Source organism: Ictidomys tridecemlineatus, chromosome 12 (assembly GCF_052094955.1).
Source record: "Ictidomys tridecemlineatus isolate mIctTri1 chromosome 12, mIctTri1.hap1, whole genome shotgun sequence".
NCBI classification, from domain to species: Eukaryota; Metazoa; Chordata; class Mammalia; order Rodentia; family Sciuridae; genus Ictidomys; species Ictidomys tridecemlineatus.
This window is the reverse complement of record NC_135488.1, coordinates 8,881,414-8,907,643: the sequence shown is the minus strand read 5'-3', so window position 1 is coordinate 8,907,643 and position 26,230 is coordinate 8,881,414. Positions and strand designations below refer to the sequence as shown.

At 42.5% G+C, this 26,230-nt stretch overlaps 2 protein-coding genes and 1 pseudogene across 2 annotated transcripts in view; 2 read left to right on the top strand and 1 right to left on the bottom strand.

Moving 5' to 3' along the window:
• LOC144368993 (uncharacterized) overlaps positions 1-26,230 on the top strand; it is a 388,140-nt gene that overhangs the window by 233,904 nt on the left and 128,006 nt on the right. The gene's annotated exons all lie outside the window — the stretch shown is intronic.
• On the top strand, positions 1,422-11,279 carry LOC144369488 (cyclin-dependent kinases regulatory subunit 1 pseudogene; annotated as a pseudogene).
• Positions 18,775-20,389, bottom strand: LOC144368990 (ran-binding protein 3-like). The gene is given in 2 exon segments (XM_078028012.1): positions 18,775-19,441; positions 19,443-20,389. Coding segments are annotated over 2 exon segments (1,560 nt in total). The 5' UTR covers positions 20,351-20,389; the 3' UTR covers positions 18,775-18,789.

Genomic DNA, 26,230 nt, shown 5'->3' with positions numbered 1-26,230 from the left:
TGGACTACTTAAAGACTGTTGCTAAGGAGAAGCTGTGTTTAAATAGCACTATTTTAGAAATAGCTATTCAATATAACGATCTGAGTTTTAATGCAACGAATCGTAGTTTTCAACAATTTAAGTGAGCATATCCTGTCACCCTCGCATGTCGGATATGTACTTGTGGTAGATAGATGGATATAGTGATATCCATATCTATAGTTGTCTACACACACACACACACACACACACACACGAGCCACAGGGCCCTGCTCAAGAGAGAGTGCTCTGATTTCACCTTCCCTTATTGTCATTGGACTTAGTTCTGTGTTAACTTAGAGTTAAGATGCCATTTGTGGAGCTCACTGGATTTGTCCCTGCCACAGAGCTCGGAGTGGGTCATGGCTATGTCCAAGGACAGACCCTGTGCTCAGACAGGAGGACTGAATCAGGCACTGGAGGGGCCCGTTCCCAGGCACAGCCCAGTGCGGGTGCTGTCCCCCAGGGACCAGGCTTCTGCTACTGTCAGACCCAAAGAATTTTGCTTAAATGACTCTTCATACGATTTGGATTCTATTTTTGTAAAACACAGATTCCCCCATAGAAATTCAATAAATAAAGGACTTAACCGCTGAATCAAGGAAGCGAACTCCAGTTTTTAACCTTCCCATGGGATTGGGTGAGACCTGGCCCTCGTCAATTGGTTCTGCAGGTGGTCTTCCAGGAGGCGGAGGGCGCAGTGACCCTCAGGCAGGTCCAGGGCAGACTGTCACCGTGGCCACTGGGTGTCATTGGATGAGGCTGGCGCTGTAGCTGAAGCCGTAGCTGCTGGACCGCGACAAGGGCTGCTGGGTCTCCTCGCTCTGTTCAGGAGCATAGCTGGGAAACGTCTGGGCACGCGACATCTTGGAGGCACCGAAGCCATGACCTAGAAGGCAGGAAAGGACAGCTGCGGTGAGAAGCAGATTCAGCAGAGCAAGGGATACTGCAAAAGCCAACTCACACAGCGAGACTCCAGATCCGCAGAGCTGAGCTAGCCGTGCGGAAGCTGGTGAGGGTCTGGAGACCTCTGTGTCTCCATCTTTCATGAGTTAAAAGTCTTGTAGTCAGGGATCAGGGTTTCCCCAGGTGCATCCCTCTGAGAGTTCTGGATGCCAGAGAACTAGGTACGTTCTGTAGGGATCTCAAACTTCTGTCCATTAACTTTTGAAAGAAAAATAGGAAATCTTTTCCCTTCAAGGCTGCTTTTGATGGAGAGCCTGTTAGGGGTTTTCTTTTCACATACAAAAGCCAATTGCACACTTTCTTAAAACCCTCTGCGAGCAAGCAAACTACACTCAGTCTTAAGCAACCATCAGTGACCAAGGAGAAAGCGTTTAAATGACAGAGTCAGGGGCTCTGGTTTATTCTGGTTGGTTTGTCCCTGTCACTGAAGCCATTCCATGACGTGGTTCACCAAAATGGTAAGCCTTGATGGTCACTACGATGGCCTAACACTTGGATCTTATGCAAGATATATTTAAAAAGGCTTGGACTGTTCAGAGGTAGCTTTGTGATGAGAACTTGTCAACTGCAAACCCAAATGAAAGTGGTCCCTGAACACGTGTCACAAGGTCAAAATGGGTGGAGAGAGTGTGCATGCGGAAATCCCCATGCTCTTCCCAGTAGCTGCCTCATCCTTTCTGAGCCAGTAATTATTCTTCATGCTTGAGGATGATTTGTGCCACTGGAAACATTGATCCAGCAAGGCAGAGTTTAGATTATACTCAAAGGAAGAGGTGTTTTCTGTTTGATATGTATGTTCTCCGATCTCCAGAGTGAGCAATGCAGAGAAGACTATCTGTTCGCTCAGGAACATGGAATGTCTCATTGTGGATTCAGTGTCTCTGTCCTCTGCAATGTCATCGGCTTGAAGCCATTGTCATGTGTGTTTGATGTCTCAAAAAAATACCCTTGCTGCATGGGGAACTTGGGATTCAGGGAGGACACCAAGGGAATTGGGTAACAAAGGGCTAATTAAAACTGGTAGAAAGAACAGGCTAAATGTTAACGTTGTGCGGGAGAGAACTCTCCTTCTGGATAAAAACATTTTGGCTTCACTGTTTGCTGACCCTCCTGCTGACCCTCTTGCTGACTGAGCAGGGAAATCACAACAGACAGTCGCTGGCAGATCTGGGGGAGGAGAGCGTGGGGGCAGTTCCTCCTTCCCCTCCTAGGGTCCTGAAGCCCCTTTTCCTCCCTGGGGCCCTCAGGTCTGATGGTGGCCAGGCCTCCCACTGTGAGTCCCTCACAATCCCCCAGGTTTCCTGGACTTTGTCTACAGCTCTCCAAAAGTCCCTTCTTAAACCCTCTTGGCACCTCCACTCAGTGCGTGTTCCCTCTCTTGCAGGACCTGGGGCCACAGTGAAGGAAGAACAGCAGGGCAGGGGTGGACAGGGCGAGAGAGGGCCTGGAGGGCTGGTAAGGGAAGCTTTAGGGGTGAGAGGGGTTAGACCAGGAGAAGGCAGGTCAGGATCTCTGGGGCTTTGACACCAGGCACCTGTGGGGCCTCTTGTACTGTGTGGCTGGCAGCTGACTTGAAGGTACTCACTTCTCTTTGGGTTTCTCAGTTTCCTTATCTGCAAATTCCCGATGCTAATAAAGCCACTTAGTTTGTATGACCTTTAGATGATTACACCGGTGAGTTGATCCACGCTAAGCACTGCCATTCTGCTGAGGGGATCCAGCAGCATGGTGTCTCCAAACTGCCCTCCAGGGCAGCTGGGGAAGGCCTCTCTCAGGAAGTGGCATCTGGCATGACTTTCTATGGCCAAGTTCTGATACACTGACTTGACAGGGGAAGAGGCATCAAAATTTTAGTGATTTTATCCCCATATCTTAACATTTATATTCATAACCAGTGATATTCCATAGTTTCTCTAAGTGGGAATACTGGTATTTATCAGCCTTAAGCAGCTAGACAGTATGATATTAAAATTATATCCCTGGTCTGGGTTATTAATTTATTTATTCTTATTCCTGTTATTTTTAAAGTTTTAGAAATATCTTTAACTCATATTACTTTGTGGGCTGAAAGCTAAAATTTAATTCGATAATTCACTTCACCCATGAACACATTTTTTTATCCTAGAATGTTGAGACTCACAGGTGCATCATGCAACTCACAATCACCCATCAGGGACCCTGTGGGAAAGGGCCCCTGTGGAGAGAAGGCACCTGCCTCTCTGGTTGACAGGCTGCTGGGGAATGAGGGTCAGACCAAGAGCAGCAGAGGGCACCAAACCAAGAGTCCACAGGGCCTCGCTGGCGATTCCCAGGAGGAAGCTGGCGGAGCTTATGGGACCTGCGTCCCAGAACCACTCATCACGAGGACAACCAGAAGGACTTCCTTCCTCAGAGTGCACCCTTCCCCACCACGGCCCACGCAGCCTGAGTTCTGCTGAGCGGCTCTGGACCTCACGGTCCTGATGGGAAGAGCACCCTCTCCAGAGCAGACCCAGAGCACTGCAGGAAGACCCGGGGCAGCAGGGCTGCAGCCAAAGTTGGTTCTCTTCCTCCTCCCGCAGGGTGGGCCCATCTTCCTGTCACCCCTTCTGCACCCGCAATACGCCCCCCACCCCCTGCCGGCTTCCTCCACCATCTCCTGGTGCTGTCTCTCACTGGTGTCTTTCACATGTCATTCTGTTTCAAGGTCAACCTTGTCGTCTTCACCTCTTCTGTGAGTCATTTCTGGTCTAATTGGAAATGAATTCATGATTTTTCTTTCTTCAACTGTTTATTTACAGACAACTTACAAATTATGCTATTTAATGCTTATCACAAAAACAACACACCTCAATCAGAGCAGAATACATAAAGGCTTTACAAATGCTGTTTGATTTTGGCCGAGTAAGTGTGAGAACCAAAGAGAGAAATAATTAAGCATTTTCTCAACATTCATTTGAATTCTGCCCTGAGGCACTATTGATGAAAGCGAAACAAAAATCCACTCCCAGGCTTAAATCAACAACGTGAGGAAACAACTTTGTTCATCTGTGATGCCTCGATAGCGCAATCGCTTCCTGAACTTTCCCCTCCAGTCCCCCTTAAAGACAAATGGTTGAATCTGGACCCGGGAATCTGAGGGCAGAAAATTTGTGATTTTATTTCTTAATAAGGGCTAATTTCCAACGCTGTTTTTATCAAAATGATCAGAAGTATTTAGCCAACCACAAATGACATTTGTTAACAATCATGACTCTATTTTAAAAGTCCTCTTGAGTTTTGATTTTGATTCCATTGTGTATTCATGTTTGTTTTAATGGAAAATAACATTCTCTACTATATTTTCAGGTAATGTTGACAAACTGGGAAAAAAAAGAAACCCAAACCCACAGTGTCTTTACCTGGTGGTTTCAAGTACACTTTGAAACACACCCCAGCCTGCCAGCTTCTCCCTGTGGTCTGTATGCAGGCCCCAGAAACATAGTCCCATTCCATAAACAAGGAAATCTACTGGACACAGAGACTTTTGAAACATTCGCTTTACTGTAATAGAATTATAGGAAATCACCCCAACCCAATTCTGGGAACTCAAGAGTGTCACACAAGAAGGGCAAAACCACCCAGCCTGGAGGAGGGAAGGATCCCTGCCGTGCTATAAAACATCCAAACTGGTAATGCAATTGGAGGGTGGCAAATGTGGTAGAAAAGAGCAGCTGAATGGGAAGACAAGACCAGCGGTTCCCACTCTGCACAGAGAAAACAATCAGGCCAACCCATGACACCGTCTCCCTCCTGAGGAGCAGGGAGGTCCTTGGCCATACAGAGGCCTCGCTGAGCAGGGCATTCTGGTGGGTTCTGGTTTTTCTACTCTTTCTTCACATGTCATCTAAGGAAAATGCTCTTTGTAGGAAGTCAGAGGATCCAAGGCATAAAACATGTGGCCATAGTTGGTAAAGGGAGTGGGCCAAGTAGAGATGCTTCGTGACTCTCTGTGTGTCTTATTAATTTGCTGGGTCTGGGGATGATGAAAGGGTGCTGTTCCCTTGAATAATAAAATGAAAATACAAAGTGCAAAATAAACAGATAACCATGTTCTCTGGAAGGAAGGGAGGTGCCGGGAGTGAGAGCGCTGGCCGCCACTGGTCCTGGAGGGTGACAACAAAGACTGGCTTCCCTCTTGAGCAACAGCTCTGGTCACCAGCAGGGCCGGAGCAGGCCGACTGCAGACCAGACCTGGACAGGGAGGAGGAGGCAGAAGGAAGGTCTCTGGGGTTCTTGCTGTAGTGAGTTGGGGGCAGTGTGGTGTCCATGGAGCACTGAGCACTTGCATGCTGACCTTGCAGCATGGACAAAGCTGGAGTGAGACCAGGGGTAGCAGCAGTGCAGGGCTGGCCACAGTGTCTGAGCAAGGACTTTCCCGTATTAGTTACATGTGGAAATGCCAGGCACACTGCCCACATCCCTTCTGTAACTGTATTTGAATTTCACTCAGCTTTTCCAGGTTCTAACTCCTGTTAGACTCTGTTTTCTTTGGGTCATGGTACTCTCCTCACATGCTTCTGAACTCCCCTGGGGATTCCAGAGGTCAGTGGCTTTGTGCCCTTGAATACAAAGGTATCCGGGTTCATTTCAGCACACTGGAACCCAAGAGGAGCTATGGTCACCGGCTTCAATCTACACGGGGAATGATTTGTAAGAGTCACAATATCACAACCACTATTCACTGAGCACATATTTTGGTCTAGATCCTGTGCCAGGTACCTTAGAAATATTATCTGCAAAAATCACCTCAACCCCAGCAGGTGAGACTGCATTCTGTGTGTCAAGGGGACTGGGTTCAGGAAAGCCCTGATGGCAGGTAAAACATGATTCTGAGTGTGCCCGTGATGGCGCTTTTGTTCAATACGAGAGTTGTCATCTAGTGGACCAAATAAAAACAAAACCCTCAATGAGGGTGGGCATCGTCCAAGCCTTCTGGACAGAACAGAGAGGAGGGGGCAGGCAAGTCCTCTCTCTGAGCTGGGACATCTGTCTCCGTCCTTGGATGCAGAACTCCTGGTCCTCTGTTCTCCACTGACTTAGAGCACCGGCTGTCCCGAGCCTGCAGCTGGCCGTGGGCAGGTTGTCAGACGTGGCCTCCGTGACCACCTGCCCATGCCTCGTCTATCCACTGTGTCCCGTGGGCTCCGCTTCCCTGGTGAACTCCGACTAGCCCTCAGAAGACCTAGGGGTGGTTCACAGCAGGCCGAACCAGGTGGGGAGGCAACCCCGTCCCTGAAGACTTGACGGGAGCACCTCTGAAACGGCGAGGTGGATGGAGAAGAACAACAGCCATCGAAGGAGCAAAGCTCTCTTGGCTGGCCAGGGCCGCCCTACAAAACACGGCAGGCCGCCACTCAACAGGGGACACTCATTTTCTCACAGGTCTGGAGGTCACAGGTCAAGGGTGGTCAGGGGAGTTTCCCTGAGGCCTGTGGGTGAGGTTTCTCTCTGGGCAGCAGGTGGCTGTGATCTGTGTGAGCAGGCCGTGTCCTCCTCTCCTTTCTGGAGGTTAGCCGCCCCATGACCTAGTTCTACCTCAGTTAACTCTTAAGGGTCCTGTCTCCAAGACACTCACTCTGGCAATTCAACCTCTGTGTTTTAGGGGGACACAATTTAGAGTCCATCACAATCTATACAAGATAGAGTTGGGAATATAGCTCAGAGCTAGAGTACGGACAGGCTTAGCACATGTGAGGCCCTGGGTTCGATCCCCAGAACCATAAACAAAAAATTAACAGTGGTTTTATGCCACAAGGTTTCTAATATAGAGTGTCAAATTGCATTGTACCAATACATTTTCTACCTAGTAGACGTACAAGAACTTACTTTCTTAGCGTTAGATTGATATGAATATTATTGGATTTTTAAGAATTTTTTTTCTCTCAAATTGAAATATGAACAACTGCATCTTGTTAATTTCCTTTTGCTGCATATTTTTTTCTGGTAGTAAAGTCTTAGTATGTGCTGGCTTTATGTCTTGATATCAAGTTTTCATTGCAAAAATATTAAAAATTTCTTATACCGTTGCAATTTTTTTCCTGCTACCTTTAGCTCTTTAATTAAACTTGTTCAATGTCCTATGCAGTGCTGATGTGCTGGGAGCAGGGTGGGTCCCCTGGTATCCGTGTGCATTCACACACACACACACACACACACACACACACACACACACACACACACAGAGTAATGCCCACCACAAATCTCGTCCATGTAACCTGCCTTTGTCCTTTTCAGAATTTTTAGGCAGTTCTCTTTTCCTAGTGTTGAAAGGTTCATGATAATATTTCTTGGTGTATTTGTTTTTCAAAAACTTTATGATTTTTTTTCAACCAAAGAACAGATGTCTTTCATTTCTAGGAAATATCTCTAAATTATTATAATTTTCTATTCATTATTTAACTTCTATTTTCTCTGTTCTCTCTTCCACCTCTGTTTTCTTTTTCTGGGTCATCTATTTATATGTTCAAATGGTGTATTGATCCTGTAATTTTCTAATCTTGTTTTTCACTTTCTTTTTAATGTTTTTATTAGAAAATTACAGTCACGCCTAATATCGTGGTTCATTTTGACGTGACCATGCCTGCATGGGATATAGACGGCTCCACTTCAACCCCTTCACGTTCTCCCTCCCCTGTTGTCCTTCCTCTGCTCTGTGGATCATCCTTCTATTGATTTGTAGTTTTTTAAAATTAGTGCTTTATAGACATTCCTAAAGATGAAACGCACTGGGGCAGACGCACACGTGCACAGAGCCTAACTTGGTCAGTTCCATCCCACTGTCCCTCCCCTCCCCATCAGTCCCCTTCCTCTCCCCCACTCATCTCCCTGCCCTGACCCCCCTGCCAGTTCTTTTTTCCCCATTCACTGTCTTTTTCTGCAGCTTTATTTGGGGGAGATTTGTAATTTGCGCAGACTTACAGAAATAAAATTCTACCACTCTGACTGTGATTTGCAAGAGCTCTTCTTTCCCTTCTCATTTTCTTCCTGCTTTCTCTTTTCTTTAATTTACTAACAGAGTAAAAAATTCACTAATTTTTTAGCAGACATAAATTACATACATATATCTATTAATAAATGGACTTCTACCTACCCAGGATTTAATTTCAAAACCCAAAGTATGGCTTTTCCCTGGTTGTGGATCATTCCTGTACTATCTTAAAGATAAAAAAAACTTTGAATCATCAAAAGTCTGGATCGTCTGCATTTATTTATGGTGGCAGGATGCAGGGGACAGTGTTCCAAGTCTTAGGGGTCTATCTCAGTCTTTGAAGGGCTTGTGTCCCAGAACCATGACCTTCAAATCTATTTCTTGGCTGTTTTTCTCCCTGTATCATGAGGCAGGAAGACCAGAGGGAGGTGAGTGGGAGAAATGTCTTTTGCTCCCTAATAGGACGAGTCTCTGATCAAATTTGTCTCCCCTTTGGGAGAGTGAGCTGGGGAATCCGAGGAGGCCCTGGGACTACCACCGTGGGCTTCTGCACTCTCAGGAGTGAAGCCTTCCGCCATTTGTCAAAGCCTTGATTCATGTGCACCCCACCCCCCCACCCCCCCACCCCCCGTTTATGGCTCCAGTGGCCTCCATTTAAGAAAGCCAAGTCTGAGTTGGAGCTCTCTGCATTTGGCTGTGTGTACAAATTTGGGGTGGAAGTTTGCTCAGAGTTCTCTGAAGGATCCTAGAAAGATAGTCGCTCTTCAATTGTCTCAGCCTTTTTTGCTGTAAGAATAGAAGTGATGACCATCAAGGTCTTCAGTGGTCAGAGCTGAAAGAGAAGGTCTTCCATTATCTTTATTTTATTTTTCCTTTTTTTTAAGAGAGAGAGAGAGAGAGAGAGAGAGAGAGAGAGAGAGAGAGAGAGAATTTTTTAATATTTATTTTTTAGTTTTTGGTGGACACAACATCTTTGTTTGTATGTGGTGCTGAGGATCGAACCCGGGCCGCACACATGCCAGGCGAGCGTGCTACCGCTTGAGCCACATCCCCAGCCCCTTATTTTTCCTACTTAGCCTCTTTATATTAAAGGGTTAAGAAGTTTATGTTTCTACTCTTCTTGGAGGATATACATACACAATTGCTCCATCTGATCCATTTTGATGAATTATTGATTTGGAGTAAAAGTTTTTTTATCAAAATATTTTTTGAATAACTTATTGACATTACATTATAGACCTTTGTTTATACGTGTTTAAACTTTTTATGTAAAAAATATTTTTAGTAAAAGTCCAGAGTGAACATTTCATTTGACCTATGATAAACTTAGATGTAAAGTTTCTAAAAGGAAAAAGAGTAAACCAATTTATTAAATATAGAAGCAAATACAGCCACAGTGTTTTGACTTATTTTGTGTGTGTGTGTGTGGGGGGGTGAGTTTCTTTCACTATAGGACACGATAGTAAGCATCTCAATTAAAAGGGGCCGTTTGCTGGGTGTGGTCATGCACACCTGTGATCCCCATGACACAGGAGACTGAGGCTGGAGGGTTGCAAGTTTGAGGCCAGCCTCAGTAACTTAGGCCCTCAGCAACTTAGTGAGGCCCTGTCTCAAAATAAAAAATAAAAACTGGGGGTGTAACTCAGTGTCAAAGCTTCTCAGGGTTCAATTTCCATATTAAAAAAAAAAACAGTGATCCCTCATCCGGCATAAAACTGTCCTTCTTCAAGTAAAATCCTTATTTGGGGGTATTTTGTCAAAGTGGTACTGGTGTTTATAATTGCTACAAAGTTACAAAATGCAGAACAACCTCAGAAAGAATAGAAAACAGTCAAAGCTTACTTCACTTTAACTTAGCTTTTCTTCAGAGAGGATGTAGAGTAAAAGTCCACATTGAACAATAAAAAGGAAAAAAATGATAAGAGAAGGTGCCATTATTATTACTGTTTTTTTTTGCTCCAGCCATATAATTTTTAATTTCTTTTTCTCTTCTCTCACATGAAAAGGATATTATAAAGTATTAGATACAATATAAAAAAAAGGTATCTTACAATATGTGTTTTATGTATTGTTTGACAGTTCTCCCTTTTAACTTTGTAGAATTTCATGTAAAGATCATTAGTTTTGAAATGGTAGTTTTTAATTAAACATTAAAGTAAAAGACAGGTGGCGCGTGCTGCTGGGAGTTGTTTAGAGGTTGGCGGCGCCGTGTTGGAGGCCCACAGGCAGAGCGATCAAGTCGCACAAACAAATTTACTATTCGGACAAATACGGCGACCAGGAATTCGAGTACCTGCATGTCATGTTGCCCAAGGACATAGCCAAACTGGTCCCTAAAACCCATTTGATGTCTGAATCTGAATGGAGGAATCTTGGAGTTCTGCAGAGTCAGGGATGGGTTCATTATATGATCCATGAACCAGAACCTCACATCTTGCTGTTCCCTCGGCCACTACCCAAGAAGCCAAAGAAATGAAGCTGGCGAGCCACTTTGCAGCCTTGAGCTTTACCCAGCTGTCCTTACTTTCTGACATCTTTCTGATAATGTGATTATGTTGCCTTCTTGTTTTCCACTTTGATATTTAAAGGATATTCAATCCACTGTTTGAATGTGCTGGTAACTACTTTGCTTGTGGAATAGAGCCACTGCTGCCCTGCCAGATGAGTGCTCTGTGGACCACAGCCTTAGCTGGGTTGGTCCCCAGAAGCCACAGTGTGCTCTGTATCCAGCAGAACACACTTGGCAGATGGAGGGAGCATCTAAGAATCAGACCACGGCTGTTACAGGGATTGTGTGAACTTGCCGTTTTAGTTTTTTCCTGCTGGGTGTTGTATGTATGGTGACTTATGGATTTATGTTTCAATGTATTGAAAATTTTCCATTTTATTTGAGAAATCTGTTCAATGTTAAAAACCTTGATTAAAGAGGAAGTTTTTATAGTCTAAAAAAATAAAATTAAAAAAAAAGTAAAAGACAGGTTATCCTGCTTTCTGAATTTACCAATGTTCAATGTAATTCTGTTTGTTTAATCCATGTAAAACTAGACTGCCCTTTTCCAAACTTTTTTGAGAGGATCTACTTTGACTCTAGTTTACCTACCTTGAGATAGTTAATCGTCACTATTAAAATTACAAATGGTCACATATTGAAAGGCTTATGAGGAAAGTTACTAGCACAATCATGCTCTGCTTAAGGAAGGCCATGACATCTAGAAATGCACCATTAGTCCATGTCATCTTATAAATGTCAGAGAGTGTACAGACACTAGCAAGATGGCTATGATATCTCCAGGAGATAAGATCTTGTAGAACCACCATCACATGTGTGGTCCGTCCTTGCCCAAAACATCATGGAGTGGTACATGATTATACTTTTGAGTAGATTTTATGTTTGTTTGAAATAGTTTATGAGTCACAAGCAAGTCGTAAACAAAGTACAGAAAACTTCTCCCAATGCATGTCATGCTGTCACAATCAAGATGTAGATGTTGTTTCCAACTGCCTTTTTATAAGAGAATATATATTTATCCCAGTCCATAAAAAGCAAAGATTAAATATCCATAGGAATCTTTACACTCTGATGGTGTGTTATAAATATTGAATACAATATAAGGCAAGACTGATAATTCTCATGGCTTTATGTCTTCCTGACTCTGTATGCCACGGATGTTTTGGTATCCTGAGAAGAGCTGAGAAGTTCTATTTTACTCTTCCCTTTGCCTTTCTTACTGAGCTCTCATGGAAAAGAGTCAGTTCATTTATTGGAAAGGGTCAGGTTCGTGGCTTCCTGGATGTGTGCCTTGATGCAAAAGAACATCTAGCAGAACCACCCATAAATGTTTGATGAACATAAAGAAAGAAAGTAATTTTTATTGAAATTAAGAAATATACTTGTTAATTTTTTAAATTTTAAATATATTTATTTAATTTTAATTGAAAATGTTTATGTTTATAGTAAACAAGATGTTTTGAAATGCAAGCACCACTTGATATATTAAAAATCCTAGATCATTCTTTTTTGGCAAATTTAATTCCTATCTAGTCATATCTTTCTGTTAAGTTTAAGCATGTTTTTTTTTCTTTTTTTGCCTAAAAATACACTTTATAGAAAATAAACATATTTGATTTTTTATTCTAATTTGTTATATATGACAGCAGAAGACATTACAAATCATATTACACATCTAGAGCACAATTTTTCATATCTCTGGTTGTATAGACATATTTGATTTTATGGAAGTGGGATAACCAGAACCATACTGAAATCTCTTTGCTATTTTTTTTTTTTTTTGCAGGTTAAGTACCACAGTTTTATATGACTGAATGAACTAAAATCAGAAACATGAATGAGAGATTTGGATTTCTAACTGAAAATTCCTTTCAAAAGTATTTTTTGCATTTTTAATCTTTACTGCTTTCTTATTATCAAAAAAAATAAATTGAAATATAATTGGTCATACAAAAAAATTTACTTTGGTGGAGTTTTCCCAGTACCTTTTCTGATATTGCTCAGTGCTTCTCGGTGTGAGTCGCTCTAATACTGTGAAATAAAAGCTACAAATTTTAGATTGGTTGTCTAAGTAATAGCATTTCTGACAAATTAATAATGTGATGCTTTGCTCGGCCCATGAGATTTTTCATTAAATATTCCCCCAACTGTTATTTACAATAGGATGACAACTCGTAATTTGTCAAGAAGTAAAGAACAGCAGGAGTACCTCTAAGAGAGGAACATAACCAAACTTCTAGCATGAGAGGGGTGGCTAGTGGCTATCTTAAAAATTCACAAGACATTGTCTTTTTATTTTTTTAATCTTTCTTACTCATATTTTAGACTTTTCTGTGCCTCTTTATATGTAGACTAAAGTTCAAAATATAAGTGTAAGTGAAAAAGGATTTTCATGATGTGATCTAATCATGAAAACTGGGAAAAAAATCATGATGGCTCTTTCAAAGTCAGCACAGATAGCATAGATGAACAGGTTCACAAATGACCAGTGGCCCCAGATAAATAGTGATTTATGTCACATGAGTATTCCAAAGCACTGACACCATTTTTGCTCCAACTTGGTTCTCCCAGCGAGAAAAGATATGAAGTCTTCTAAATAATTAATTGGAAGGGCTGAAGATGTGACTGAGTGGACGGGGTCGGAAGCATAACATCCCAAGCTGCCACTACCTGCTGCGGAGGCACAGGCAGCACTATTCAATATTCAGTATGGATTGTGTAATTAATTTGCCACGATGTGAAACTGGAAAGGAAAAGGCCAGCAGAAGAGGGGAAAACTCTGAATGTTTTATTAGGTGGAAACAGGCAAAACCAAATTGCAACTGAATTAGGAAGACCTCGGATGTGATGTGACAAGGCATGGGATTAAAAGAAAGATCAGTTCCAGAATTAGCAGAAAGGAAAGGGTATTTAAGAGGAAAGACTAAAATGAAGGCAGAGATGATGTGGGGAATATTAGAGTTTTAAACGTTATAAAGTTAAAAAAGGATAAAAGTAGGGAGTTTGCAGTTTATAATAAAATTTGCATGAGTTAAATCAAAAGAAGTGAAAATCTTTTCAATGACTTTGGCTCATACAGCATCTCCAAACCCACAACTAGATGTAAAAAGACAGTGTACAATTCTGTTGCCAGTATCTGGGTGATATTCCAATCACGGCAAAGCATGTGGGATAACTCCTTCCAAAAACATTACTTGCTCAGCCACTCAGGCTAAGCATCCTGCACCAGAGCCGGCCTGCCCATCTGGGAGTGGGAAAGGAGGCCTACAGGGCTCTCGCGGGGCTCTTCCTCAGAAAGTCTGAGTCTTTATCAATACCATAGTCAGATGTCTTCCCACAGTGTGTGTTGATTTTCTTGTCAAGAGGCCTGTGGTCATTTCTAATCCCCTCAGTAACTTTCTAGTGGTAAAAGAGAATAAGCCAGGCATGGTGGCACACACCTCTAATCCTTGCTACTTGGGAGGTTGAGGCAGGAGGATTGCAAGTTCAAATTAGAAAGGCTCTAAGTAACTTAGTGAAACCCTGTCCCAAATTTAAAAAAAAATTTCTTTTAAAAGTTGGGACTGTAGCTCAGGGCTAAAGTACCCCTGGGTTCAACCCCCAGTGCCAAATTAAAAAAAAAATTAAAAAAAAAAGAAATGAAAACCATACTTCAGTGATAGCAATGGAGTGGTTGGGTCACCATGGGGCACTAACACGGAGAGTTTAAATCTAGGGATGCATATTTTTTATACAAAAAAAAAGGGGGGGGAGGAAAGGTGAAAAAGAGTGGAGGAAGGTTTTTGAAAGCAATGTATAATGTTCTGGGAGTTATGAAATAATTTCCTTATTCTAATCCCAGTGTGAGCAAGGCTGTGGGTTAGGAGATGAGAAGGACCCTATGCAAAATAGAAGGCTTTTTGATGTTCTGATCTCAGCCAGTGTTTCTAAAATCCCCCTGCTGTCCCTAGAGCGATCAGAGAAGGAGAATCCAGAAGAATATGAGAATTGAGACAGGAACAATCCACTAACCAGATCTGGGGACTGTGCATGGATAGAAGTTAATTCATTCAAGGCTGGTAGACAAAAGATCTCACTGGGGGCCTACAAAGAGGTTGTAAAATAGTTGGTGGAAGACGGTGGAAATGAGACGGACATCATTACCCTAGGTACATGTACGATTGCAAGAATGGTGGGACTCTACGTAAGGCACAACCAGAGAAGTGGAAACTTCTGCTCCATTTGTGTACATGAGTCTAAGAGCATTCTGCTGTCATGTGTAACTGATTGGAATGAATGAATGAATGAATGAATGAATGAATGAATAAATAAATAAATAAATAAATAAATAAAATGTTGTTAGGTAAGAAAATAAGCAAAGCATCGTGCTGAAGACTCCGATAATGGAAAGACCAAAGGAAATAGTTTAATATGGAAACCAGAAGAAAACAATTATGTTAACAATGCTATAGAAGTGAATGCTATTAGTATCTTCAACAGGATACAAGAAAAGCCAGGGCCTCTGTCAACAGAAGCAGAAACCTGAAATCTGTGAGTTAACAAACTAGATGAGATGAAAGGGAGACATGGGGAAAGGACCACTAGGAACCTCCAAAGGCTAGATGAAAGTCTCTAACAGCCCTGGGATGAAGAGAGGACGCATTTGGAACACAGAGGGAAGATCAGAGAGATTCCTACAGAAAAATGGATAAAGGCAAGTTAAAAAAAAAATGGAAGGTTGAAGGATGGGGATGTGGCTCAGTGGTAAAGCCTTTACCAGTAACTGCAAATAAATAAATAAAGACCTGGAGAAGGCTGTATGAACATTTGCATGAGTTCCCAGGGAAGAAGTCATAACTGAAATACAAAATACTCCCATATTAAATCAAGAAAGTTCATCCCCAGTTTAAAACATTACCCAACAAATACAAATTAATAGACCATTGAAAGGAGGTCTGGTATGGTAGAGGAAAGAGAAGGGGGCAGGGGGAGGGAAAGGGGGAACGTGAACTTCAACCGATTTCCACGGATGGATGAACCCACCAAGTATGAATAACTATAAAGCTCTAAAAAAAATTATCCAAAAATGGAAGATGGAAATTAGGTAGAATTATATAGCTCATGATGCTAACAGAAAAGTAAAACAAATTTCACACTAACTAAACGAAACAAAACAAAACAAAAATATCAGCAAAGCAAACAGATTATTTGGAATAATTGCTGATGATCTCGGCCTTCTCTGAAATTCTCCCGTCAGAAGACAGTTAAAATGACTCCATCAAATTTATGTAGGAGAAGTTGTGACACATAATTTTTGAAACACAATGTACCTTGCATATAAACACGATATTTCATGAACACGGAAAGTTTATTTATGGACTAAAGAAAACTAAAAATATTTTCAAAAATTTGATACCTTATGCAATGTGCCACAACTCACCTAACTAAATATGTCCCTTTCCATTTCTCTAGGACTTTGTGTCTTCAAATCCTGCTTGTACTTCTAAATCATTAATATTCTATTTGTACCAGATGATTGATACCAAGATGAAAACACTACGGTGCCTGGTTGAACTACATGAAATTGCTGCTTTTTGACTGTTTTTGATCTATAAGATCAAATCCAAGGGTTCAAACTCATAGAGAATAAATAAATACTTAACATTTTGATGAGATTTTTTATAGTAATTTAGTGTATCAGTTATGGTTCTTCAGAAAGAACAAAGAAAAGCAATAGATCTAATATCTCTTCTTTATATCTATCTATCTATATATATCTATATCCATATCTATCTATCTATCTATCTATCTATATATATATATATATTGTACATAACCCAGTAGTGTAGGTTGCAGAATGGCCAAAGAAAGTACCCAGAGACAGCATAGGAGACACATGGTTTATTGGGAAAAGCTTCAAGAGATCAGTGACTGCTCCAAGAAGAGTTCAGTGGCAACAAGATGACAAGTAGCACTTCTGTCCCTCAAGGTATATTGTCAGGCAGGGCTTCCTCTCCCTCATGGCGTTTAGTCCAGTGGCGGCCAGCTAGACAGGTGACCCATGTGCTTCCACAGTGCCCTGAGTTCCCTGCCCCTCCCCATTTAGAGAGAAGTTTTATATGTTAGTCTGCAGAAGCAAGAAGCAGTGACATCATCGAGTATTAGTTTGCTTAGTTTGCCTGAATCCCAAGGAACATCTCTCCTGGTGTAGACACAATAAAGTAGCTTTCTACGAATAAGACTAACCTGTCCTAGTAACCTGTCCTAGTTCCCTGTGTGCTTAGGAGAAAGCCAGGGCCCTTCAAGATAAAATGTATCTGAACTTTCTGGCCCAGGCTTCCTCTCATCGTTCCCTGAACTTGGCTAGAATTTGGGGGAACAGAAAACAGGCATTCAGGGACTCGGAGTTTTACCTCTCCCCTCTTCTGCAGGGGCCATGTAATCTATCTTCTCCATCGACTGAATATAAGGAGTTGGCTCACGATATTATGGACGCCGAGAAGCCCCTCAATCTGCTCTCTGCAAGCTGGAGGCTCCAGCCAGTGATGGAATTCTATTCTAGTCTGGAGACCTGGAAACAGGAGAGCCAACCTGGTATGATCTTAGTCTGAGGACTGAAGATGAAGGTCTCAAACTATGTGGTCAGGCCAAAGAAAAAGGGAGAATGCATGTTTTCTCCTTTTGTTTTATCGAGACTGAATGATGCCTCCCCATGCTGGGAGCAGCAGGGCACTGGCTTTACCGAGACTGAGACTGTGACTCAGATGCTAGCTTCATTCAGCAATGCTCTCACAGGGCTCTGGATGCAGCTCAGTGGTGGAGCACTTGCCCGGCATGCATGAGGCCCTGGGTTCAATTCCAGCACTGCCAACAGATACACATTCCCACAGACGAGTTTAGAAATGATGTTAAGTCCATGATGGGTAGTTCCCGCTGGACCCTGAAAGTTAGCCATTACATTTACCATGTCGACTTTTATCTATGTGATTATTTTGTCTTTAAATAAGCTCACTTTTTTTTTAATTTTGTTTTTTTTTTTTTAGTTAAAAGTTTTAATGTAGTTCCCAAATACATTTCATATGACAATCTTACATAAATGTTCCAAAACACATGGGCATTGTCTGGTTTTCCTTGTCACTAGTTGGCTAAGGCGTAAAGCAGAGAAGTGTGACCGGATCTCCTGGGCAGGCCTCTGGTGTCTCCCCTGGCTCAGGCTTGCAGGGGGCTGGGCAGTGCAGACTCATGGAGCCACCCTGGCCCTGGGGCTTCTGGCTGCCCCTGGAGGTGTGGGTGGCACAGCTGCAAATCGAGGCCTCCTCTTCACCCCCGGGGCGCTGGGGGGGGGGCAGGGCTGGGGGATTTCCCCTAAAGTCCTGAGGAGCCTTGTGCACAAGATTCACCTCCTCTATGGGCTGCCCTACGGGTGGTACCCAGGCACCTACTCCTGTATGCTGTGTGCACGGGGACAGCGTACTGTCTGGTACCTGGTCCCCATGGCTAGCTAGGGCCCCGCTGCCTCTCCCAGAGGTCCCAGCCCGTTGTGAGGGTATGATGTCCAGGGCTGTGCAAGGAATGGCCCACAGCAGGAAGCAGGCTGGCGCCAGGTGCCCGAGGACAGATGGATCACATGATGTGGACGGGGAAGAGGCTACTAGGGGTCCCTGGGGCCCCTCCCAGGCTCCGTGGCCTTTTTTTAGATAGGAATCTCCAGACCTAGGCCAGATGGAAGCAGACACCCCACCGCCCCGTGACTCAGCTTACAGGAACCCAGGTGGGCAGAGTGGGGGCCTACTGACCCCGGCTCAGAGGCCAGGACCACAAGAACAAGCCCTCAAGGAGCTGTGCCTGCTCAGCGCAAGAGAGCAACTCAATCCCAGAACTGAAAACAGAGCCTTTGGAAATTAAAAAAAAAAAAAATTGTAAAATATAAACCATCAAATCAGAATATGGGAGATAAAGAGCCACACAGAGCACCCAGGCCCTGTGCTGGCTCCAGGCAGGTGCCACCCATGCAGGAGGGAGGGTGCGGTGGCAGGGGGGCCAGAGGCCCTTGCTGCACCCAGAGGCTGCAACACGCAGGGTGAAGAAACCAGGTCTCCCAGTCCCAGTGAGAAGCTGTGACAAGTCTTAATGTGCCATTCAGAGGAGGGGCAGGGAGGAACGTTCTTTTTTTTTGCTCATCAATATGATGAGGTCTCATGTCCCAAACCACATCCAGGCAGCTCCCGAGTGCGTCTGCTTTCCAACGGATGCAGATCCAGCCTGTGGTCAACCCGGTGGGTGTGGCTCCGCTCATGGTGCCGCTGCCTGCGGGGAGGGGGCGGGCAGCAGACAGATGACCAAGCAGCAGCCTCCTGTGCGCTGGCTGCTATGTGCTCCCAGGCGTCTGCCCGTCACCTTCCTCACCTGCGCAGGCCCCGGCAGCCCCCGAGGGAGCCAGCACATCATCATCGCTGTCGTCCTCCTCGTGGGATGGGGCGGCCCCAGGCTCAGGGGCGGGCATCTTGGCCTCTTGTTCCTGCTCCACACGGCTGCGAAGGGCCAGGATGCGGTGGTGCAGGGCAGCGTACAGCTGGCCTGTGTCCTTGGAGCTGGCTGAGATCAGGAAGACCTTCACACCCTGGTCCTCAGTATCCATGGCGGTGATGCGGATGCTCTTCTCGCTGGCCTTGTCCATCTGCATCTGGGCCCACAGCTTGGTGTTGAGGATCAGCCTCAGGCTGCCCTGGGTCCGCATCACAAGTCGGGACTGCAGTGTCCCATCGTCGGTAGATGCCATGTCGTTGAGCCTGAGCAGCCCCCGGCCTCGCTCCACCCAGGACTGTGAGGTCTTGTCAAAGACAAACAGCTTGCACTGGGTCTGTAGCACGTTGCTTTCTGCCTCCTCCCCAGTGATCACTTCCACTTTCTCCAACAAACACTTCCGCGCTGTGGCCTTGGTGTAGGCAGCCCCTGACTCGACCAGGGACTCTTTCTCAGGGGTGGCCTCCTGGGAAGACGACTCAGATCCAGACTGCGTTTTCCCTGCTGGCATCTGAGCTGACCTCGTTTAACTTGGGGAAACTCAAAACACGCTGGCTCATGTTCTGGCCAAAGACGAACTTGTTGCTGGAGGCGTCGGCACTGTTGGCTGTGTTCTCTAAACTGGAACTGATATACTGGAGAAAGTAGTTGGTGGCAGCTGGCGTGTCTGAGCTGGGCTGTCCGGCACTCTCCAAGCCAGCTACATCGGTATTCTCATTCACCAGCTTAACTCTGTCCCTCAAGTTCTGCCCAAATACAAAGGATTGCTGTGCAACTTGATCTTTCTTCTCACAGTTTTCCTCCTCAGAAGTATTGCTAGACTCATTTTTCTGGGGCTCTTTCTCCTCAAGTGCATGTGCCTCGTCAGCAGATTCAGAAGGACTTCTCCGTGCAGGGTTTTCTGGTGATAATGATGTTGCTGCCCCCATGCAGTCTGCTGGGATGCTGACTCCATTGGTGCCACTGCTAGGGATGGATTGCGACAGTGCTTTTGGCTGTGGGGCTTGCAATACAGCTGGGCGGAGAACACTGCGCTGCTGTTCCTTGGGCTTCTGGCTTGGCAAACCTGCACTGGCTGCCTGGCCATGGATCAGTGTCGGTGGCTTCAGCCGGAACCCGCTGCTCTTTTCCTCTGGGTCTGAGTCAGAATTGCCTGCAGAGGACTCGCAGAAGGTTGATGGCATAAAAACATTGTGTTTTGACACTGACTGTGAAGGTGGGAACTGGGTTAAAGAGGACGTTCTTTCTGGCTTGACAGGAAGGCAGTAGTTTCCATCTTCTCGGTCAGAATCTTCTCCTGCTTCAGGACTGGAGCCTCCAGCTGACCTCTTTTGTCCTTTATCCTTCTGAAACACAAAGACGGGCGGAGCAATGGCAGGCTTTTCTTCGTTCGCCAGGTCCACCATTTTACTTCCTTAAGCCCTCCCACAAGGCCCCGCGCTGGCCCAGGCTCGCCAGTTTTCTCTTTTTTTTTTTTTTTTAATTTTGAATTCAGCCTCATCTGCAGCAGTAATCTCCAGGATGCCTTGCTTTTATTTATTTCTAATACAGTATCACCTGCTTCTCAGAATACCATCAGACAGCCCACCCTGCCCCTGTGAAAACGGAGAGCTGCCTGGCTTGCTGCCTACTGCTGAGCGGGTTCCCTTAATGTATTCCCCTGCTCTGATGCTGGTTGCAGCTGAGGGGGTAAGTACTGCGTTGGTTTGAATGTCCCCACTGAAATTCATGTTGAAATTTAATCCCATTGTGTGTGACTGAGTGGAGACCAGGTGGCACCTCTAAGAAGCGATTAGGTGATTAGGCTCTGCCCTATGGGTTAATGGATTAGTGGGTTGCCTAAAGAGTGGCTCTGTTATAGAAGCCAGTTTGGCTCTGTGACTCCATGTGGTGCCCTCCACCATGTTGTATTACAGCAAGTAGGCCCTCACCAGATGGTGAACAGATGCCAGCACCGTTCTCTGGAACTTCCCAGCCTCCAGAACCATGAGTCTAATAAACCTCTATTCTTTATAAATGGTCCAGTCTCTAGCATTTAATTAAAGCAACAAAATGGACTAAGGTTCATACCAAGAAATTGTTGTGCTCATTTCCAATCTTTCCATGTTTGTTGTACTTGTTATTGGCATTTATTTAACTATTCCTTCATTTAGTATTCATCTGCTTCAGAATGATTATTTGTTTTATTAAATGTGAGCATAAAATAAAGTGGGTGGCTGTTTTTAAGAAGTTAAATTGACTGCTGTGGAAAGACTCAATGAAGCTCATTCACAAAATGTTTTTCAGAGTAGATTTGGGATGGGTGAGATGCATGGAAAACATTGAGAAATAATGAAAACAAAAAAAACTAAATAAAACAAAACAAAAACTCTGTGGTTCTTCCTTCAGGTTTCTTGGAAAAAGTCTTTAAAATCTTCTACAGCTCTCTCTCTTTCTTCTTTCTCTCTTTTTATTTCACTTGAGCCTCAGACAACAGGTATTTGAATTGATCAGACTCTTAATTTTTTCTCTACAACACCAAACACATTTCCCTTCCTCCTTCTCCTCAGAGTAGGATTGCTGCAGCACAGTACATGCCACTTAATGTCCTCAAGTACTAGTCAGGTTTCTATCTCGAAGGAATAAAACAACTTGTACTTCCACTTGTGTGCCATGAACTACCGTTTTCTACAGTCCTGAAAAACAAGCAAATAGAAACCCACTAACAAGGTTTTGCCCATAGCTGGTTTTAGGGACAATCTCAGTGTTACTGTGGATCTTAACTTACTTCATAGTGAGTCTGAGTATGGTTTAAATTCTTGTTAGCTGCTTGGCTGCCCCTTTAATGAATTACCTTTACATAATCACTCATCTTTGTTTCCCCGATGGGGGAAGTCGTGACCATTTTTGTTGATTTCTCTTGGTTCCCTAAAATACTAGAATATGTTATTTGTTAAGATTTGTGGTTGGAAGTCAGCAAACTCTTCTTTCAAATGGTATCAACCTATTAGTTTTATCTACAACGAAGAGTCCTAAATACTAATGTTAGTATAGCCATTATTATGTATTCATATTATGCTTTCTAATTAAGAGTCTTTTATAAGTAGTCATGTTCTCATCCCGATAATTAGAACCTCCCCAAAATTAGCATATCATGTTTCTTCCTACCATCCCCAATGTATGTCAGTGAGAAATCGACCTGAAAATTCAATCCCCTAAATAACTAAGATAGGGCTTAGAGCCTACATGACTCTGGGAGTGGGGAGCATTCTGTGCAAGTATGTTTACCCTGCCTCTGACACTGAGCCTCCAGTCAGGAAAAAGAGAGGAACACAAAGGAAGGGAAATTTGCAACCAGGTGGACAAGCTGGAACCCACCTTGGTCACTCACTGCCTTCTCACCAGCAGCTTTTACCATGTGGGTCATGATACAGGCATCTGTCAGCACATAACCACCCCCGGACCTGGTTCATGATTGGAGATACCAAATGAAGAGACCCGATAGGTGGTGAGAAGATGCAGACCTGTCACCTCTCATCCACCAGGAAAATCAGGGCATCTGCAGCCATCCGCATGAGATATAGCAGCCAGCCATGAGGTGTGGCTTTAGGTGACCCTCTCAGCATGAACATGGCTAGTTCTTGACGCTGCTTTCCAGATCATATCTCCTGTGAGAAACCATAACCCCAAACCAAACAGGAAGAGGAATTCTGGAAAAGATTTCAACTCAGCTATTTGGGCACCATTTGAAGCCACTGACTTTGAGGTTTCTAACCATTTCCTCTATTCTTGCTATTTAAAGTGTGGATTTGGACCCAGCCGCGTCCACATCACCTGGGAGCTTGTTATAAATGCAGTCTCGGGCTCTGCACCAGGCTCATTTCATTGGAATCTGCATTTTAACAAGACCTTTAAATATTTTGTGTATAAGTTTAAATTGAGGATTGCTGTGCTATATATTCCTTTGTCTTTTCTTTCTTTTCAATTTGTTTTTCTACAACCTCTTTTAAAAAAACTTTAAAAAATTCCATAAAGATGTTATGACTTCTTTGTTATGCAATTCTTAGACACTTTGTTATGGTTTAGAGATTAGATGTTTCCCAAAAGCTCATATGTGAGACAATACAAGAAGCATTAAGAGGTGAAATGATGGGATTATGAGAGCTTTGACGTGATCGGTGAATTAATGCCCTGATAGGGATTAACTGAGTGGTAACAGAAGGCAGGTGGTGTGCTGCTGGAGGAGGTGGGCATTGGGGTGTGCCTTTGGGGCATATATCTGGCTAGTGGAGTATCTCTCTTCTTCTTGGTAGACATGTCCTCACCTGATTTCCTCCACTATACCTTTCCTCCATGATGTTCCGACTCACCTGGAGTGCCAAAAAATGAAGCCAGCTGTCTATGGACTGAGACCTCTGAAACCATGAGTCCCTCAAAAAACATTTCCTCTTCTCAAATTGTTTTTGTCATGCCTTTAATCATAGCAGTGAAAAAGCGGACTAAATCAATCAGTATCTGCCTTCTTAAGTGGCCACACATAATGGAACATTGGTTTACACTTCCAAATTAGATATTTGTCTCTCCCCCACTGACTTATAATGAGTATACACTCATGAGTATTATTCCATAAATTATGTTTCAACAACATGCCACTTATTTTCTTGCTCAAATTATTTGAGGCTTGCCAATAAAGTGTTTCAGTAGGCTCCCATGTCCTGTGGACTTCCCGTTGTCCTGTTGGAGTACTTCCTTACTTTCTGGCCCTATAGGACTCTCCAGTCTTGTATATTTCCTTCTGATGTCTTAGAATCAGGCATTGCTCTAAGGAGCCTGGGTTCCTTTTATTAGAGAATAGCACTGGACACCAAGATCCAAGAGCCAATCTTGTTCATTGTTATTTGGCTATCATTGCTCTTAGCAGGTAGCACTATGAAATATATCCATGCATTCTAATCCATGTAAATACATATTCTAATCCATGTATACATATCCATAACCATTTCTATAACATCTATTTGTTTGTGTCTATATTAAACAAACACTGAGTTTATGCTGATTTATTTAAATTTAATCCAGCACCACATGGTTTATTCTATCTTTCTCCAGTTGTTTATTGGCAGGGTGACTCTCTGTCATTGAGAAATTTGGCTCCCATCATCTGCCTCTTGGTGGTTCAATGCCAGTGCATAGTGTTTTTAAAACTGTTAACTCATATTGATTATTATAGTACACTTTATTGTTAATAAACTTATTTTTATAATTAGTGTTTTATTTCTTTCACCAAAGTTTTGTAAGTTTTACACAGTAATCTTGTACTTATTTTGTAATGTTTCTTAGGTAATCATCTAACTATCTCTTAGCTTTTCTTGATCTTAATGGATTGGGCATGGTATTTCATTTTCATATTCCAAATTCAAATTTTCTTGCTTTTATAAAGGAAACTACTTGACTTTTGTATTTTTACCTCCTATCTTGGATATTGCTCTCCTGGTATCTAAAGCACTTAAATCTTTGTTAAATCTTTGGAATGTTATACCTAGACAAACAAAGGCATTTTATTTATTCCTTCTACATTGTAGATTTCTTATTTCCCTTTGTTGTTCTTTGGACTAGCTAAAATCTCCAGTAAGATGCTGAATGAAGTGGTGCGAGAAACCGTCTCTGTCTTGTTCTTGATTTTAGGGTGGGTTTATCCAGTTTGTTAATACAAGTTTTATTCTTGTTTTAAGGTTTTTTTTTGGTATATTTCATTAAATGAATTGAAAAAGATCCCCTCCATTGGTATTTCCTGAGAATTTTTATCATGAATTACTGCTGGATTTCATGAAATGTTGATACCGCATCCATCAAGATGATCATATGATTTTTCTTATTTATCTTGCTAGTGAGGTAGATAATGTTAACTGATTCTCAAATGTTGAACCAACCTTGAATACCTGGGATTATTCCTACTTGGTTTTGGTACATAATTCTTTTTATACATTGGTGGATTAGATATGCTAACATTTCACTAATGATTTTGTAGTGGTTTCCATTAAAAACTGAAAAATATTGGCTTATCATTTTCTATTCTTGTAATGTGTTTATCTGGTTTTGATAGTAGGATAATGCAGATTATAAAATGTGTTGGGTAGTGTGCTCCCCTCTTCAACTTTTTTTCAAAAAGATGGAGAGGATTTGGTCATAGTATTCCTTTCTTAAATGTCTTGAAGCATTCATACGAGAGAAGCTCCAGGCATCTGTGTTGTATTTATTTTGGTTTTAGTGTTTTAACTACTAATATAATAAAATGAAAGATATAAGACTATGGAGGTTTTCTATTTCCCTTTAAGTTAGGTTTGATAGTTAGTCTCTTCTAGGAAACTGACATCTGCTAATCAAGGCACCAAAATTGTGACACAAACTTGTTTGTAATACTCCTTTGACCACTGGACTTGGGAATCGATAGTCTTTATCATCTCTTTCAATTCTCACATTAATAATCAATGCCTTCTACATTGTTTTCCTTAGTTAGGCAAAAAGTTGATCAGGTTTATTAAGTATTTTAGAACTAGCTTTTTTGTTGTGGATTTTTTACTATTGTTTTCCCGATTTCATTTTTTTTTTTTTTTGGTTTCTGCTGAAATATTTTCTTTTTTAACATGGTTTGATTTTTTTATTTAGTTTAAATTGCTTAATTTGTTTATCTGTCTAAAATTTTGTTTTCTATAGGCTTAATTTGTTCTCAATCTAATTTCCTAAGAGGAAAACATTATTTTCATATCTTTTTTCTTTCTCAAACTTTTTTTTTAATTTTTAAATTTAATTTAATTAGCTATAAGTGACTGTAGAATGCATTTACATACTTTGATATATCACACATAGATGAAATATAATTTCTCATTTTTCTGAGTGTACATGTAGTAGAATCATATTGGTCATGCAGTCATGTATTTACACAAAGTAACAATGTCTATTTTGTTCTACTATCTTTCCTATCCCAACATCACCTCCTCTCCCTTCCCTTCACTTCCCTCTACTTAACCTAAGGTAATTCCATTCTTCTTTAGTGCCCCCCACTCAAACTTTTTTTAAGACTATAAGTTTTTCTCTAAATACTATTTTCAGTGTATTGCCAAGCCAAACTTGTATTTTTATTTCTATTTACTTATAAATATTCTATAATTTATCTTTTTTATTTCATAAGAATTTCTTAAGACTTTTTTATTTCATAAGAATTACTTAGAAAAGTATAATATGATTTTCAAATATATTTTAATCTATTTTTAAAATTTCTAGTTTAATTTTATTATAGCCTCAGAATATAC